This window comes from Bidens hawaiensis, unplaced genomic scaffold, assembly GCF_021521415.1.
Source record: "Bidens hawaiensis isolate Kalapana, Puna unplaced genomic scaffold, B.hawaiensis_p1.1 tig00036400_1, whole genome shotgun sequence".
Lineage (NCBI taxonomy): Eukaryota > Viridiplantae > Streptophyta > Magnoliopsida > Asterales > Asteraceae > Bidens > Bidens hawaiensis.
This window is the reverse complement of record NW_027496361.1, coordinates 97921-117147: the sequence shown is the minus strand read 5'-3', so window position 1 is coordinate 117147 and position 19227 is coordinate 97921. Positions and strand designations below refer to the sequence as shown.

At 38.7% G+C, this 19227-nt stretch overlaps 3 protein-coding genes across 3 annotated transcripts; 1 reads left to right on the top strand and 2 right to left on the bottom strand.

Annotated features, from left to right (window-relative positions):
• Window positions 1–503: 503 nt before the first annotated feature.
• LOC143588474 (uncharacterized) lies at window positions 504–3307 on the top strand. Its single transcript, XM_077069465.1, has 4 exons — window positions 504–748; window positions 1438–1563; window positions 1641–1747; window positions 2640–3307. Exons 1-4 carry the CDS (start codon window positions 670–672, stop codon window positions 3129–3131), a joined length of 804 nt encoding a protein of 267 aa, XP_076925580.1. The 5' UTR covers window positions 504–669; the 3' UTR covers window positions 3132–3307.
• Window positions 3308–3898: 591 nt separating this feature from the next.
• LOC143588472 (UDP-arabinopyranose mutase 1-like) lies at window positions 3899–10054 on the bottom strand. Its single transcript, XM_077069464.1, has 5 exons — window positions 9550–10054; window positions 9398–9464; window positions 4808–4991; window positions 4544–4712; window positions 3899–4340 (listed from the first exon to the last, which is right to left on the bottom strand). The coding sequence occupies exons 1-5, from the start codon at window positions 9931–9933 to the stop codon at window positions 3993–3995; spliced, it is 1152 nt and encodes a 383-aa protein (XP_076925579.1). The 5' UTR covers window positions 9934–10054; the 3' UTR covers window positions 3899–3992.
• Window positions 10055–15083: 5029 nt separating this feature from the next.
• LOC143588468 (UDP-arabinopyranose mutase 1-like) lies at window positions 15084–18327 on the bottom strand. The gene is made up of 4 exons (XM_077069462.1): window positions 17972–18327; window positions 16539–16789; window positions 15657–15825; window positions 15084–15549 (listed from the first exon to the last, which is right to left on the bottom strand). Exons 1-4 carry the CDS (start codon window positions 18293–18295, stop codon window positions 15202–15204), a joined length of 1092 nt encoding a protein of 363 aa, XP_076925577.1. The 5' UTR covers window positions 18296–18327; the 3' UTR covers window positions 15084–15201.
• Window positions 18328–19227: the final 900 nt, after the last annotated feature.

Below are 19227 nucleotides of genomic sequence, written 5' to 3'. Positions count from 1 at the left end.
CGAGCTAAAGCCATTGTTAAACTTGAAAAACTGAAACTGATCGGTTTCCGAAAACCCAAAAACTAAATTTTTGGTTGTTGGTTTGGTTTGAGCCCCAAACTGACCCGTTCACACCCGTAGCTATAAACTGCTGAAACCGACCAAACCGAACAAGCAGAAGCAATTCAGTCGGTTTGAAATCTCACGGTTCGGTTTTGGTGATTTGCTCGATTGATGGTTTGGTACTTCGAACCAGCTGTGTAAACCAAACCAACTCGTTTAACTTCTATTATACACACACACACACATGTATATATTTTTCATGTTTGGAATATGTAGTTATGTATGTGTATATCATTTTAAAAAGTTTAATACAAACTAATGTTTTGAAAAAAGAAATCATTAACCCGGACAGTTTACGGGCAGCTGCCACGCCCGATTTCCTTAAATCAGTTTTTTTAAGAAGTTGTGTGTTGTTTTATTTAAGTTTTGAAAGTTGATTACCCTAAACATAAACCCTTTCTTGATATACTTATTATTAATTACATTTTTTATGTTAGTGCCTCGGATAGTACAAGTTTACGGATCAGATTGAGGTGTAAAACTCGCCAAAATAACCTCCCGAGTTATGAAAGAAGGCGAGTTGACTTTGTTATATTTGTGGTCAACGGGCTTTCGGTTTTGAAATGTATGGAGAGCAGTGGATCCGACACACAATACATGCATATGGTTACTGAGGCTTTCAGTTCACCATTTTTGTCTTTTAAAGGTACCATGAAAAGAAATATTAACACACTTGTTCTATTATATTTGAATAAGCCTGTAAACGAACCACACGAACACGAACGGAGCATGTTCGTGTCCGTTCATATAACTTTAGCTGAACAAATGATCGAACACGGACAATGTTTCCGTGTTCGTGTTCTTTCGTTCATAAATGAATTGGGCATGCTCGTGCTCGTTTATGTTCGTTCGTTAATAATATAAGAGAACCCTTCACGAACATAAACAAACATAACTAAGCGAACACTAGTCAATTAAAATTACATGTGTACAATAATTTGTTGGGCTAAAAAATTAATAAAAATTGACCAAGTTGTAATAGGTGATTTTTAAATTTCAAAATACCAGAATAATTTGTAATGGATCTAAAAAGTTTAATGAGTATATAAATGAACGTAAAAGAGTGAACGAAAATGAACGATCTTTAACGAACATACATAAATGAATTTAAATGAATGAACGTAAGTCAACGTTCATGAACGTAACTGAACGAACGAGACACGCATTCATGTTCGCTCATTGAACTAAATGAACAAAAAAATTTGTTCATGTCCGTTTGTTTATTAAATTAACGAACATGAACAAACTTCCCGCCGAACAGTTCATTGGACGTTTGAGTCATTTACAGACCTATATTTGGATAATTTTCAACTACTTTCATGGTCAATGTTTCAGATCATAAACCGGTTATTGCAATTACACATGGAGATCTACTTTCAATCTCTGAGCGCGTGCGCGTTCGTGTTTATTTAGGACTTGCTCTTGGTGTTCATCCAAGTAAACAAACATTTGATATTCCAGGTGAAGATTTCATAGTCATTTCTGTTAGTGTTCTAGCTTGATAGTGAGTTGACTAGCAATGCTCTTTGTGATTTCAGATAACCGTGAACCCACAACTGACTTGACCATTGTTGACTTGGTGCGGTATGCTCTTGAACATGCAGATAGAAATCTTCCCCGCAAATCCCGACCCACAATTAACATGGTAAGAGTCTGCAATGATAATAATAGTAATAGTAATAGAAATATTAATAGGAAAAATAATAATGATAATAATTATAATAAGAAGATATTAATGATGGTTCTCGTAGTTTGCATGAATTTCATCTTTCGTCCCTAGGATTCATAAAGTTTGGATATTGTCCCAGTTGTTTGTTAGATCGTCACGCTTGGAAAGGATGTCAGCTTAATTTAACTCTTAAGCGTGTGTAAAATGACCAAAATGTCCCTTAATATAAAAAACAAAACTCTTTGTGGGACGACGACACGACGTAATATTAAAAAAATATATATACTTAAAGTAACAAATATATAAAATGGTCACTTTAAATAATTTAACAGAAAATCTTAACTTACATCCAATCCAGACGAAAAGCGTGAGCATCTCGGAAACAGTAAGGACCATATTCGTAATTTATTAGTCCTAGGGAAGAAAGGTGAAATCCGTGCAAACCACGCAGACCATCTGAGTAAATTACTCTAATAATAAGAATTATAGTACTTTTTGTTTCTCTCCACATACAACCGGTTTCTATCTTTTAATACTTCAGCAATGATGCTGACTAGACAGGAAAATGATCAAGTTTTTGGTAGTTGGCCAAACCTGTATATTTTAAGTATGCGTTGGAGCAGGCTGGGTCGGTTTGGGCCAACCCCATACATCCACTTTTTTATAATCTTAATAGATAAATAACGTGCTAAATATGCTTACATGACCTATATCATCACTTAAAAATCCAAGTCACTAAAAAATCCAAGTTTTATTTAATTAATCGATTTAGGAGGTTTTATGCATTCTACTGGCCCGTTTCCTTTTTATCTAAATCCTTTAGTTTGACCCTTTGACGAATTAGACCCACTATGCGTATATAATGCAGGGTTCTACTATTCTGCGATGGACCCCTTTGCTACTCCTATTAGCTGTTGGAATCTTCCTGCTTACGGTCTGTTTTCATGGGTTCGGTTCTCTGAAACTTAATCCAGAATGTGTTCCTGAACCGAGTCTGGAAATAAAGAAAGTTATGGAATGTGATCAAGAAAGTGTTCCCAAACCCGACGTGAAAATAAACAAAGTTGCAGAAATTGATCCTGAGATTGTTCCTGGACCGATCCTGGAATTAAGGAAAGCTATGGAATTTGATCAAGAAAGCGTTCCCGAACCACCTGAACAAGACCTGGAAATAAAGGAAGTTAAAGAAATTGATCCAGGAATTGTTCCTGAATATATGTTGGAAATGAAGAAAGATATTCCAGAAAGTGTTAGTTCTAAACCAAGCAAGAAAACAAAGAAAGCTAAGACAAAACATAATGTGAATAAAGTTGAACCGATCCTGAGAATAGACTGGCAAACGATTCGACACGTTTGGTAAACGCAGGCTTGTGGGCTCGTACTGGTTCAACCGACACGCAGGTGTGTATAAATAAGTTTACATCTTTTTGGAAAGCATATGGAAAACTGGATGTGACGTTTAGATAACATGTAAATTGTATGTAAACTAGTTTTTGTACCCCGCATGTTATGGCGTGCGGATGTTATCAATATATTGACGGTTGATAATGAAAACGAATACCTGTACCGGTTCAGTCAGTATCGGTTTGGGTACTTACGGTACCAACAATCAGTATGTTTACAACACAAAAAATTATAATATTCCCAACACCACTCGTACGATACAAAAAAATAAGTTTGTTTACAATTGTTTTATTACACAAAAGTTGTTTGATCTAACCGAGCTATTCCCATGTTCCGATCTTTCCATTCTATTAACCCATTTCTTGGGTAAAGTAGTTCCTTAGGGGTATTTGGTGGTCTCTTAATAGTCATTATGAAGCTACTCCTTAATGGCTCATAGCCTATGAACCGCTACCAAACCGCCACTTAGTTTTTGAACAGGGCATGTGGGAACCAGGAGGTAACGCGTCTATTAAAGCAATCGCGCAAATGCGTTTATTCTAGCATTCCAGGCCAACTACAATACAAGTCATGAGCGATATAAACCCTTTAAAAGTTTTAAGACATATATTTGAACATCACCAAATTACAATATATAAGACCATATATTTATAGATACAAATATAAGTTATATCTCTTGAATAAACTTGGTAAAAAACCCTAAAAAACCCGATAAAGCTCACGGCGACAAATTATATACTTAAAGTCGCATTATTTTAACACCAAAGGAAACTTAAAATAGCAAGATAATGCAAGTAGACGTTACTCGAGTACACATCTACTTGAGTTTAAAAGGCTCGACCCTGACCGCAGCTGCACCATCAGCTGGAGGGTTAAGCTCATTCCATGCATCAATCCAAGTAACCATTGCATCACAAAGCTTCACAAAGTAAGAATCAATCGGGACAAGCTTCTCCTTAGCGAGCTTTGAGAGCTCGAGGTAGCATTCTTGCGCGGTTGTGCATTCTTTCAGGAGGGTCACATTTTGAAAAAACGGAATCATGTCTTCTTGCCAGAATAGGCCCTTGAATTCTTTCTTTAAGTTGACAAATGGGTTGCTTGCTTTGCTATGAGAAAGGTATGGTAACCCTGTTTTCACTCCTAGCCCCAAATGGTCACATGTCACCTACAATATATAGGCCCAAATATGTTATAATCACATTTATATATGTACTTGGCAATTTCGACATGTTTATTTGCGTAACGGTTTTAATGGGCCAGGCCTACAAGCCCGTTTTTTTCTAACCCGATTCGCCCCAAACAAAAAGTTAAACGTTTTGGACTGACTCGACCCGACCCGTTGCCAATTCAATGAAACAAATAAAATACCTTAGCGCACCAGCCGGCCCACATATCATCATACCGACCAATAGGATGACCATCTCCAAAGAGCCCAAAATACATGGCGGGCCCGATGAGTTCCCTATTGAAAGCAAGGTTCATGGCACACATAGGGAAAAGGGTCCCTTTTGGGATGGTCATGACAGCATCGACATACCTACAAATTTCAAAGATTTTAATCACATTGAGTACATATTTAGAAATAAAATAAACAAATTATTGTGACTTGAAGCAAAAATCGACCGGATGGACCTGGTGTTGCGCTCACGAGGCTTGACGAGCTGAGTGGGAGCATCATAATCAGGGATATTAAGCCAAAGGCCATGAGAAATGGCGGTGGTGACACCTTCCCTTAGACTGAAGGGATACCCCCTCACGAAATCAGCACCTTCACGATACGGGTCGTATAACGTGTTGAAAAAGAAGGGTGTTGAAGAAACACTAATTGACCCCGGCAGACTACGGATAATCTGGGGGTTAAATAGATGTTTCCCACGAGGGTTAAGTCCGGCAAAGATGGTTGTTCTTCTGATGACCTGCAAAACAGACACCGTGAGCTCGTCACTGAGAAGGGGGGGGTACCTCCTTGTGACCACCCTCCGGCGTGAGAATCAGACTAGATTGCTCTTGAATATGTGTATATTAAGAGAAATAGCTAGAGAAAAGATGATGATACCGTTCCAAGGTGTTGGAGTATTTATAGCCGAATGTAGGTGTCCAAGAAGGTACAGCCGGCTGTATAATATTCATTTTCTACCAACTGTGGGCTACGCACGTGCCGTGCTGGTGGTTGGTGGGTAGGCAGCGGCTGATAGTGACATGGCCGGCTGTGTACTATTCCCTTTCCACCAACTGCAGGCTATGTACGTGCCACGACAAGGGTTGGTGAGTAGGCAGCGGCTGATAGTGACATTAAGTATTAGAGTGTGCTGCTCGTCGTACTGTTGTCAGTGAGCTGTCGCAGCTTTGGTCAGATCTTTTGTCCATACCTTGGCAGAAATAGTACAAAAGGTCCTCCAGTAGCGTACGGACTGGCTCATTTGGGCGGGAGAATTCCCGGCTTTGGGCGGGAGTATTCCCGGCTTGCTCATTCCCTCTTCAGGTGACATTACTGAATTATTTGAGAGTTAGTGCCTTGTGCGTGTAGCCTTGCTGTGCGGGTAGCCTTCCCTGATGGCTAGTATCCGTAGCTGCGGGAACAGGCGGAGTACGTCACCATTGGGAGGCTTTTCCTGCGGGAACAGCTTGCGTACTGCGCGTAAGGACGTCGCGTCTCTGAGCATGGTTGGTCCTGCGGATCCAGTTGGTCTTTGCGCAGACGTCCCTCTTTAAGGTGAGTCTTGCGAGTTCAATTGCGCAGACGTCCCTCTTCGAGGTGAGTTTTGCGGGTCCAACTGCGCAGACGTCCCTGTTTAAGGTGAGTCTTGCGGGTCCAACCGCGCAGACGTCCCTGTTCAAGGTGAGTCTTGCGGGTCCAACTGGGCTCTGCTGGGACCTACCTCTTCAAGTCCCCCCAGTCCAATGTTCTTCTCATGAATTGTTAATAAGTGAGGTGAACTTTTGGACTTAAGCAAGGGGTTTTGAAAAGGGTTTAGTTTTAAGGTTTTCCATGGGGATTCTTCCCGCGGAAGTCCTAATGTCACGTGCAGAAATTCCCGATTTTTCTGCTTGATCTTTGGGTATGATGCGGGTAGGTCTGTAACCTACTCGCAAGTCAGGAGCGTTGAGTTCCACTTGTGTAGATTCTCCATGAGGTTTTGGTAGTTTTAAACATAGTGATCAATTATGTTAAACAACCAATTCCATCTTGGAGCTTCAAACAATCTAGTTCTCAACGTTCCCGCTATGCGGGGATGTTATTTCCGTTTCCGCAAGCATGGCCCAGAAGATCCTTCTTGGTTTCAATTCCCTGCGAGTGCTAAGTATGTGAAGGGTTTTGCCTTGACACTGTACCCGCACTCGTCTTATAGTTACTTTACTTCCAAGGTATTCTTGGCTTCAATTCACTGCAGGTGCTAAGTATGTGAAGGGTTTTGCCTTGACACTGTACCCGCACCCGTCTTATAGTTACTTGTTTGCCAAGGTATTCTTGGCTTCAATTCCCTGCGGGTGCTAAGTATGTGAAGGGTTTTGCATTGACACTGTACCCGCACCCGTCTTATAGTTACTTGGTTGCCAAGGTAAGGGGGTATAGTCCCGGTTACTTTTGAATCTTTTTGACTTGCGTTATAAACGTTATATGACTTGCTCATGCATATTATAGCTTAATTTGGCACTTGTTTTGCCGCATAAACAATATATGATTCGCTCGTGCATACTTTAGTTTAACTTAGCAATTTTCCAAGTGTTTTGAATAAGTTAACCGTTCGACGCGCGGTTCTCAATAGGTTAGTGCAGTTTCCTCTATCATGATTGTGCGGGTAGGACCGTCACTTTCATTTAGTGGGATGACCAATCTTCACCTATAACTGACCTGCGTGAAGGTTTGCCGTTTTTTGTGTTTATGTGGATTTTGCCGCCGTCCACACGCAACGACTTCCCCACTTATTTATGCGGTGAATACCGGCATATCAGTGTTGAATAAGTTAAACCTTTCGACTCGCGGTTGTCAATAGGTTATTAATGTTCAGTTTCCTCTATCATGATTGTGCGGGTAGGACCGTCACTTTCATTTAGTGGGATGACCAAACTTTACCTATAACTGACCTGCGTGAAGGTTGTCTCATCTCTTACAAATTTTTGCCGTTTTTTGTGTTTATGCGGGTTTTGCCGCCCTCTACACGCAACGACTTCCTTTCACACTTATTTATGCGGTGAATACCTGCATATCAGTGTGGAAAGTTCATAAGTATAAATGTAAGACCATCAGCGTCAATGTGATAAGGAGAATCATTTCCATTAGAAGTGGCTATGGGCCTTTTCTTTACAAGTTTGGAATTGATCTACATGCAACCTGTGTAATTGAACTCCCTTCCATGTTCTTGGAATGGGGGTGTCATCGAGCCTTTCGAGCCGATATTCACCTGGTTCGAAATCTCGTTGTTTACGCAGTATGTAGTCTCCAACATTGAAGCTGCAGTTTCATTCGTGTTTTCCCCAACTGGGGTTCTACACGCATTATCCTGCTCAGCGTTCATTACGCCACGAGGTGCGTGAGTTTCCCCCCGCGTTCCTTGGTTTGAAGGTTTCTTCGAAATTCCTCGGTTGGAAGTCCGTTTCCTTAAACTTCCCTTTCGCCCTATGGCGAGGGTTTGCGTCGGTGTCGGATTCCTCCCGATCATCGTCCGAATACTCGCACTCACTGCTCATGTTGAGCTGTTGTCGAGTGCTTCCAAATTCGTCAGCCTGTTGGATGGAACGTAAGCGTTCGCCCAACTCAGCTTGGAATTCCTTCTGACGTGCTTCCGCCCACGCTTTAACTTGTTCAAGTGTTTGGCGGGGGAGCCTCGTCTGTTGTCTTTCCACCTGGGTATCAATGAATCCCAGGGGATGATTGTTTACTGCACTTGCCCCGGCTTGGGTAACCGGGGTAGTGTTCGTAAAATTTACTGCACTTGCCCTGGCTTGGGTAACCGGGGTAGTGTTCGTAAAATTTGTGTACTCGCCGGTGTTCCCCCCAGTAGCTGGGGTTGTGGTTACCGGAGTTTCTTGGTCGCTCGTTGGCCTTGGCAACGGAGTAACCTTAACCATCTTTCCAGAAGTTTTGAAAAAACTGAAAAATAATTAGTTCTAGCTTTTATGCACGGATGGCGCCAATAAAGAAACACTAATTGACCCCGGTAGACTACGGATAATCTGGGGGTTAAATAGATGTTTCCCACGAGGGTTAAGTCCGGCAAAGATGGTTGTTCTTCTGATGACCTGCAAAACAGACACCGTGAGCTCGTCACTGAGAAGGGGGGGTACCTCCTTGTGACCACCCTCCGGCGTGAGAATCAGACTAGATTGCTCTTGAATATGAGTGCATATTAAGAGAAATAGCTAGAGAGAAGATGATGATACCGTTCCAAGGTGTTGGAGTATTTATAGCCGAAGGTAGGTGTCCAAGAAGGTACAGCCGGCTGTATAATATTCCTTTTCTACCAACTGTGGGCTACGCACGTGCCGTGCTGGTGGTTGGTGGGTAGGCAGCGGCTGATAGTGACATGGCCGGCTGTGTACTATTCCCTTTCCACCAACTGCAGGCTATGTACGTGCCACGACAAGGGTTGGTGAGTAGGCAGCGGCTGATAGTGACATTAAGTATTAGAGTATGCTGCTCGTCGTACTGTTGTCAGTGAGCTGTCGCAGCTTTGGTCAGATCTTTTGTCCATACCTTGGCAGGTATAGTACAAAAGGTCCTCCAGTAGCGTACGGACTGGCTCATTTGGGTGGGAGAATTCCCGGCTTTGGGCGGGAGTATTCCCGGCTTGCTCATTCCCTCTTCAGGTGACATTACTGAATTATTTGAGAGTTAGTGCCTTGTGCGTGTAGCCTTGCTGTGCGGGTAGCCTTCCCTGATGGCTAGTATCCGTAGCTGCGGGAACAGGCGGAGTACGTCACCATTGGGAGGCTTTTCCTGCGGGAACAGCTTGCGTACTGCGCGTAAGGACGTCGCGTCTCTGAGCATGGTTGGTCCTGCGGATCTAGTTGGTCTTTGCGCAGACGTCCCTCTTTAAGGTGAGTCTTGCGAGTTCAACTGCGCAGACGTCCCTCTTCGAGGTGAGTCTTGCGGGTCCAACTGCGCAGACGTCCCTGTTTAAGGTGAGTCTTGCGGGTCCAACCGCGCAGACGTCCCTGTTCAAGGTGAGTCTTGCGGGTCCAACTGGGCTCTGCTGGGACCTACCTCTTCAGGTGTCGATGGTGTTGATAAGTTGTGAATGTGTTGTGCCAATGCATTGATCTCTTGTCCACTTGGATCCTTAGCAACCTTCATTCCAACACAAATAAGTGTACTACACACACATATATATATATATATATTTAACAGAAAAGTTAACGAAAGTTAGGCTTACAAAGCAGTCGTCGTCAATGGTGAAGATGTACTTCTTCTTGGAAACAAGGAACCCAAAGCAGCGACAAGCGCCATCCTTGAACGAAATGCAGCTGGCTTTAGGGCCGAGGATCCGCTCAATATCATTGCGGTTATAGAGTTCATAATCGTATCCTTCAGGTACTCGAATATTTATGGACGGATCGCTATCTTGAACAATGATCAGATGGTAAGGCTGGAAGAAAGGTCTCCACTGCTCAAGGAAATCAAGGTTTCGAATGGTGGGGATCACAATGTCAACTTCATCAACCGAAGGCGGTGTTACTACGGTTGTTGGGTAAGACATGGTGGTGATGTGGTGAGTGAATTTGGGGATTGAGAAGTTGGTATTTATGAGTGTAAGCATGCAACTGTTTAGAGGAAGATGTTGTCATGAGGATGTGTTGTTGATGAGAGATTCTTCGTATAAAATGCTACAAGTTTACCAAAGTAGATATAGTAGTGACGTTTGTAAAATATATATTAGATGGACAAGATTAAAAGTTATGAATAATATTTTACTTTTAAAGTGACACATTTTATCCTTTGTTTAATGATTTTTCTGATTTTAATTTTAACTGGTGCGGTTCAACTCTCGAGCTACTACGATACAACGTAAATTTGGTCGGTATAAATTAGGTTTGTTAAAAATTAAAATATATTTGGTTATATATTATATACGCGAATAACTTTTGATACTATCCATGATATAATTTTATGATTAGTCTGGCCAATAGAACGGTAAAGTGAGCGATTCTATAAACGGGATCAATTTATTATACATAACCATTCAACACTTTTTAAAATGGCTCGTATATACTCGAATCTAGTTTGACTCGAACCCATTTTGGCATATTAACTATCCATGCTCATTTTGCCAAGTTTTATATATAATATTGTTTAGGTCTAACAACTTGTTTTGACACATACCCATCCGGCACTTTTTAAAATGGCTCGTATTTACTCGAATCTAGTTTGACTCGAACCCATTTTGACATATTAACGATCCATGCTCGTTTTGCCGAGTTTTATATATAATATATGCAAATTTAAGAAGTCTATTAGTCTTTAGCAATAGGTGACAAAACTCAGCGGATAATACGTCCTTTTATGACTAGATACGTATTCAATAACTATATATTGTAATTTATCATTTTTATCTTTGTAATTTGTAGCCAAGACGAAAATTCCTTCATGATATTACAAGTAGGTTAATTAGCACCGAACAAGTATAGAGTACACTTAAAAATGCACATAAATGTGTTTCACTTAGATTGTTATTTATCACACTTCATCAATGAACAAGTGGTTCACACGAAGCAATTTCTACGACACTTTATCTAATCAACTTTAACTCTTCATAGATGTATGTGTTTTATATTACTATTATATAATTAACTAGTGAAAAGATCCAATACACTAATGCTTATCGTACAAATACGTACGCAAATTCCGTTTTTCGCGAATCGATCCATGAAATCACATCCAAACATCTCGGAATCGTCAATACATATCCAATCAATCATTGCTTCACCGAAAAAAACAGTTTTGGATGGTTAATCGATCAATTTTTCACTTTTTTTTCACAAAGACGGTTTTTGAGCGTTTAACGAGCGTTTAATGAGCGTTTAAGGTTTTGTGAGCGTTTTCTGAGTGTTTTAGATTTTTGCCTTTGAGCGTCTCGCGTACGTTAATGTACGTTAAGCATTTTTGTACAGTAACTGCATCCTAATTAACTAATACTTATAATAATTATTCTAAATTTCTAATATGAATACCATTTTTTTATTACATTTGGAATTATTTTCTTCTTTTAAGCTATAAATTGTTTAACTATTTATTCTATTTATATTTAATTTTATTTATTTGCTAAAAAGTAAATATGAGAGAACGTTGAAAATTTTAACGAATTAAAGTTCAACAGAAGTCAAATACTTATTTAAACATTGAGTAATGAGTTTATTTATATTTTATATTAAAATATGTTGACAAATTCAATAGTCGGGATGCATTTATTTTACAAACCTAAAAAATATTGAGACCTGAAAGAACCGTATAATGCACTTGTACATGGTGTATTATATATAATCAAGGTAATGGAAAAGAAAAACTGTGATGGTTATATAACCGTCTCATGTACCACAATTATAATACCAAATACAAGCGTATTATATGGTTCTCATTGTTATTAACTTTTTCTAGTTCTCATTCGAAGTTTGAACATTTCCCTATGTCTCCTGTATGTGCACATGTTTATATCTACATGACTTTTTTATGGGTGGTTTATGGCTTACATTACAAGACACAAGGAAATGTGTCCATTAAAAGTTGGGCCTGTGGCTTGTTACTTTTGTTAGTATGAAAAGAAATCCAAAATCTAAAACAAAAAAAGAATTTAGGCCTTCTTTATTTTAGTAAGCTTTAGGCCAACAATTTTAAATCCGAAGGCCCAAAAGGTCCCCTTAAAAGAATGAAATGTAATTGCATTATTTATTGCTAAACACTGTTATAACTTATAATACACATAAAATGAAGTATAATTGCACTTCAGGTGGATAAAGGTAAACTGTTACAAGGTATCCATGTGTAAATGTATGCACCCTTATGAGAAGGTCGAGAGTTCAAGTCCCGTAACAAATAGTGATGTAAAATTAAGAATACTTAGATTGTTGTAACAGAAATGTAATAAAGAAGAATTGAACAAATAAAAATATAACATATAGTCAGCCATTATGATATAATAGTTGTAAGCAACTCATTGTAATTTGCAAGTAAAAGTTTAAAAATTTTATTTTTTAATCTTATTTGATACTTCTCATACTTTAAATAAGGGCTACTCTTACAACCTAAAACCGTTATCAGGAAATTCCTTTGCCTATTTGGTAATAATCAATTTCGAGTACATAAGTTTCCTTGAAATAAAGAGGATTGTGATCACATCTTATACGGATTTCAAATTACTATGTGAGAAATACTAGGTTATGAGAGATGTCAAATATCACCAATACGTTTTGAAGACACTGGGTATGAATGGAAAGCAAACTTCACATTGAAACATACTTAAGTGGTATAATAACCAGGCAACCAAAATCAAAGTTCAAGCTCCTTTGAGGAAAGCATACATCAGTAGCTGATATGATGTTCCAAATGTCATAGACGATATCATAGCCACTCTTATTTTGTGTCTTTTTTAAGATGGTCAGCAAGCCTCATTGAAAACAATGAGGCCCCAAATGGGGGAGAGTTGAGGATGTGTTTGTGACACTAAGACGAATTTCACAACATTTCTTTTTCCAACAAGAGGAATAATTTGTGATGATATATATCCCGCCTCAAACATAACCGTATTGTTTTGGCATATTGGTTCTGGTTAGCTTTTTCGGTTGCTATATTGTATGTAGCTATCGTAACTGAATCAATATCAACCGAGCTCCTGTCTCGTCCCCACCTCAGCGCATAGGCTGATAGTACTAGATAGTTTTAGGTTAAATGAGGAGTTAGAAAAAAAAAAGGACAGCCATGTTTATGTTTAACTTTATCCTGTTAAAACTATTATTACATTTATATTTACAGAGTTGTTTAAATCTTTACCTAAATCTATAAATCAAACAATATTTACTTAACAAAAATAGTTATTATTAACTTATTATATATAGGATAGGATACCCAAAACCCAAAACCCAAAACAAAACACTTCCAAACCCAACTAACGAGACCCCCTATTCATTCGACTTTCATAACTGCGGAAAACCACCGTTGTTTCATCAAACAAACAAATTTCAAATTGAATTCACAAATCAATCAAACCCCATGAAAGCAGGCTTCTCTAATCTTGACCCACTTCAAAAACAATTCAAAACCCTTGAATTGGAATGGGATTCCATCAAGCAGTCAATCTCCAGATCCAACCGCCGGACCTCCACCACCCTCTCCGGCGACTATAATATTATTCAGCCGTACACCGATTCACCCAAAGAACTTATGTCATTGCTACAGAATAATAATGAGTGTTCACCTGGTTTAGTATGCCGTGATCATGAAGCTGCAGTTGATTTTGATGATGTGGTAGTTGGTCCAGTTGGAAGAAGATTGTTTGAGGAATCTGAGGTGGGTTCCGAGGATAATAATAATAATAATATAATAATAATAATAATAATAATAATGATGATGATGATGATGATGATGATGATGATGATGTTTTTCAAGGTGTATGTTTTGATGTTGATGACAAGAGTGAAGTTGGTACGGAGGTTTTGTTAAAGGGTTTTGGAGAATATGATGTTTCGGATTCGGGACAATGTAATGGTGTGTTAATTGGAAGAAGATTGTTTGAGGAATCCGAGGTGGGTTCGGAAGATAATAATGTTGATGTTGATGCGAAAAGTGGAGTTGATACGGTGTTAAAGGGTTTTGAAGAATATGGTGTTTCGGATTCGGGACAATGTAATAGTGTGTTAGTTGGAAGAAGATTGTTTGAGGAATCCGAGGAGGGTTCGGATGATAATGATGGATATCGCGGTGTATGTTTTGATGTTGATGCGAAAAGTGAAGTTAATGCGATGTCTTTGTTAAAGGGTTTTGAAGAATGTGATGGAAAGAGTATGGATTTGATGCGGTGTGATGTGGCGGTGAAGAGTGGTGGCCGCGGTGGTTTAGTTGGGAGATGGTTTGTTAGTGTGATTATGGTGTTTGCACTTGTAATTGTTGCATTTGAGTGTGGGAGTGAAGATAATGACATTCTAGTTCCAACATGAAATTCAATCTAAATGCTTTTTTGATATATATATTATGTTTGTTCCCTTATATTTGAGTTCTTGTCTTGACTTTTGAGTGTTTTGACATGTTACATTCTAGTGTTTTGTGGTGTAAACGTGTTGAGCTGGGAAGCTCGAGTTTGGCTCATAAGTAGTTTGTCAAGATCGAGCTTGTTTAGGCACTGATTTGGCCTTTTAGTTAGCTTAGTAGCTCATTAGTAACTCGACTGGTTTACATCCTAAAAAGCTGGTCATGACGCCAAGTCATGCTTAAAAGTTTCTAGCTCGAAAGTCGTTTAAAATAAACTTAAGAAAATTGCTTGAATGAATTCGGTTTGTTTAAAAACCGTGCCAACTTAGCCTGGCTTGAATTATTTTACTTCGTTATTTTTTATATCTATAAAATTGATTGGGAGTGGTCAATGGTTTTGGCTAGGTGTACAATTTTTAATTTAATTTTCTAAATTTTGCCCAATACCCAATACTAATTGTTGCTCACTTGCTAATACTAATTAGAAGTCTTCAAATAGCTAGTGACTTGAAACTACTTAAAAGAAACCCACTTGAAATCGACTTGCTAACAAACCAAACCAGCTTGGCTAGCATCGCTTATAAACCATGCCGAGCCCAGTTTGCCTCTTTTGCAAGCCGAGTCAGCCAGGCCTGGCTCGTTTACAGTTCCATAGAAGTTTTCATGTGTCTACTATCTATGCTGTGTGTTTAAAACCATGTCAGTATAAACACCTTTTAAACATAAGTCATATCTCTCAAATAAATTCACTAAGACAAAATAAAGCCGGTGACGACAAATTCCAAATTCCAAAACAAACATTATTCCGACGGTAAAGAAAACTAAAAACAAACATTACTCGACTCCAACTCTACTTAGCTTTAGAACCCTCAACTTTACCCACTGTTGCACCATCCGTCACTGGGTTAAGCTCATCCCAAGCATCAATCCAAGTAACCATGGCATCGCTAAGTTTCTCAAAGTAAGGATCAATGGGGCCCAGTTTCTCCTTCACGAGCTTTGAGAGCTCGATGTAGCATTTCTGTGTGGTCGTGCATTCTTTGGGAAGCGTGATGTTTTGGAAAAACGGAATAATGTCTTCTTGCCAGTAAATGCCTTTGTATTCTTTCTTTAAGTTGACAAACGGGTTGCTTGCTTTGCTGTGCCAAATGTATGGTAAACCGGTTTTCACACCTAGACCCAAATGGTCACATATCACCTAGAGGTTCACAATAACTTGATCAATATATGGGTAAACGGGTCAATCCGAATAATACGTAAAAGTAAAAGGTTTAGCTACATAGAAACAATGAAATAATGAAATACCTTAGCACACCAGCCGGCCCACATGTCATCATAGCGACCAAGGGGCTGACCGTCTCCCATGAGCCCAAAATACATGGCGGGCCCGATGAGTTCCCTATGGAAACCAAGGTTCATCCCACACATAGGGAAAAGGGTCTCTTTTGGGATGGTCAACACAGCATCCACATACCTGCATATTTCCATTATTTCAACTAAATTAAGTGCATGTCTAGACTTAAAAAAGCAATTAAATCCGTGTTATTCGATTTGAGCTAAGCTGAGCCGGCTTGGTTTGTAAACGACCCGAACTAAAGCCAAGGTTGGCTCGCTCGTTAACTGTGTTGTTGGCTTGCTCGTTTGAAAAATATACATACAATACTTTGTATTATATGTATGATAAAATTTCGCATTATATGTATGTTATAAAAATATTCAAACCGGCCCAATATCACAAATTCCCTAGTTTATAAATTTTGCATTATGTTAAAATATATTTTGCTATTTATATATCAATGTTTAAAAGTTTTAAAAAAACAAGAAAAATAACCAACCGGCTCGACAAGCCACTAGCTGGCTTTAACTTTTTACAAACCAGGCTTGACCTTTCAGCTCGTTGAAACCAACGAGCTAGCTCAATATTATAGATTCTCAAGTTTATAGATTTTGCAGTATGTGTATATTAAGAAATATATTTTTGTCTTTTGTATATCATTACGTGTAAATAAATTATAAAATAAAAAAAATAAAAATTTAGGAGCAGGCGCAAGAAACCACGAGACGGATAGAGCTTTCAGCTCATTAAAGATCCAAGCAGAGCCAGCTCGTTCAACTTCAAGCTCAAGCCCAACATGGCTCAGCTCTACCGGCTCATTTACAGCACTATACAGAAGCAAAAATAAGTACCTGGTGTTGCGTTCACGAGGCTTGACTAGCTGAGTGGGGGCATCATAATCAGGAATATTAAGCCAAAGTCCATGAGAAATGGCGGTGGTGACACCTTCCCTTAAACTGAAGGGGTACCCCCTCACAAAATCAGCACCTTCACGATACGGGTCGTATAACGTGTTGAAAAAGAAGGGTGTTGCTGGTGTTAATAAGTTGTGAATATGTTGAGCCAATGCATTGATCTCTTGCCCACTTGGATCCTTTGCAACCTTCATTGCAATACAAAAAAGTAAATCAACATTCATGCAAATTATATAATAACTTACATAAGAACCGTAGGTCCGTAAGTGAAACATTAGTCGGATGGAATGGCTAAAAATCCTTTCATGTACTTGTTAAAGATAAATTTTAGTAAGTTAAATTAATGCTAGTAAGTTAAATTAATGCTACAAGCATCCAAATGTCACTTTTCTTAATTTTTTTCCTACCATTTCCCACATAAATTACCAGGGCTCTCAATATTTTTGGAGGCCCAAAACGCATAATAAAATTGCGGCTCTTTTCATAAGAAAATTGCTATCGAACCTATGAATCCTATATCATCTATGTCTATGTATAACTATCAGCCAGGAACCTTCTCGCCAAACAATCTCAGAATTAAAATTACATATATATAATTTGTTACTTATTACTTATTAGGATTCAGGGGCTTAAAGTCATTGCTTTATTTCAAAACTCGTTTTAGCTAGGAATGAGTTCAATACCATACCACTACCGATCCTAAATTTCTCAATCCCATTTTTTATACAAACTTGATGCGGTACCGGTACCATAGGCTAATATTCGGTAAATACCGGAACAGGCACCGACTGGTACCGATCCTGATTTCCTTAAAAACTTGATACCGATACTCGATACCATTTGCTCATCCAAGTCATTAGTAGTTTGAGCTACTACCCCTACATACACTAAAAAAAATAAAAATGTGTCAAAATCTTAACATTAGAAAACTTACTCATCCCAATTTTATAATTAAAAATAACTAATCTTTAATTTAGTGGTAAATTACTATGCTAGTCAACGAAGATTAGGTTTAACTCTTTCCTAATTGGACAACAAAAAGTCAAAATAATTTGAAAGCCATCGATGAGAAAAAGTCAATAATTTTAAACCCACCACCGGTCCCACAAACCGAACAATCGTACGGCTATCACTAGAACACATACTCCATCCCATCAAACTTCTACAAAACACAACACGTGTCACAATCTAGTAACACCCCACAATAACGACCTGGTCTAACACACAGCATATCACAACACCCTAGTCTTCTATTCTTCCCAACTGTTGACTAAAGATCTCTACAAACCCGTTCACTCGCTCACGATCCCTGACTCACTGAGTCAACCCAGTCATACACAAAAACTGAAAAACAATAAAATTGAACTTACGAAGCAGTCGTCATCAATGGTGAAGATGTACTTCTTCTTGGAAACAAGGAAGCCGAAGCAGCGACAAGCGGAGTCCTTGAAGGAGATGCAGCTGGATTTGGGTCCGAGGATGCGATTAATATCGTTGCGGTTGTAGAGTTCGTAATCGAAGCCTTCGGGTACCCGGATGGTTTTGGATGGATCTCCGTCTTGGACGATGATGAGATGGTAAGGCTGGAAGAACGGGCGCCACTGCTCCAGGAAATCGAGGTTTCGGATTGTCGGGATGACGATGTCGAGGTCATCGACTAGCGGCGGTGTGACTACCGTCGCTGGAATAGACATGATATGATGTGATTGATGTTAAGGTGTGATTTGAGAAGGTGAGAATGGGGTATTTATTAATAACAAGTGAATGTGGGCCACATGAGGATGCCGTGTTGAAGAGTTGAGTTATAAAGTATGGAAATAATGTAATTTGTAAAGTAGAATGGTAGATTGATAATTATTCAAAAATACTGTTAGTATTCGGTCTCTTATCTTTAAATTTAAGATTACAATAAAATTTAATATATATATATTTTTTTTAATTAAATAATACTCTATTTTTTATATTTTTATCATCATCCAATTTACTGTGTTTTCACTTTTATATACTCAGAACCCCTAAATTATAAAAACATTACTCCCAAAATTTAATGGTTTGGATGTGAATGCTCTTAAACGCGATTAAGTTGTGTGTTGTGACTGGATATGACGGGAGCTTTGTATGTATCAATTGATTTGTTATGGTATTGGTATTAGTATTTGTATTGTAACCGAAAGAAATTAAAAAAAGTTGTAACGTGTCTATGTTGACGCATGTTTTATTCGTTAGTTTTTATTTAAAAAAACACTTGAAAAGTTTAAAAAACTATTTAATTAAACTTAAGTTGAATAATAAGAAAAAAAACAAATTAAATACCGAGCACCTGTATTCGAAAAGGCGACGGATCGTTATAGATTGTGGGTGCCATCAAATGGTCCAAGTGCCTACGGTTCAAGAAGCAAATTCATAAGATTATATTTGGTAACTGAAACGTGTATTAAGTTCGGTCATGCAAACGATTGTTTTCAACTTAAACCCACCATTCAACAAACGTGTTGTGACTTAACTAAAAAATAAATAAAAGAAAATTTTTAAAAATAAAAGGAAAAAATGAACGTTTGTATGTGCATGTGATCATTTTCTTGAACAAATGAATGTTTGTGGGTAACGCCTCCCCTCATTATTTGTT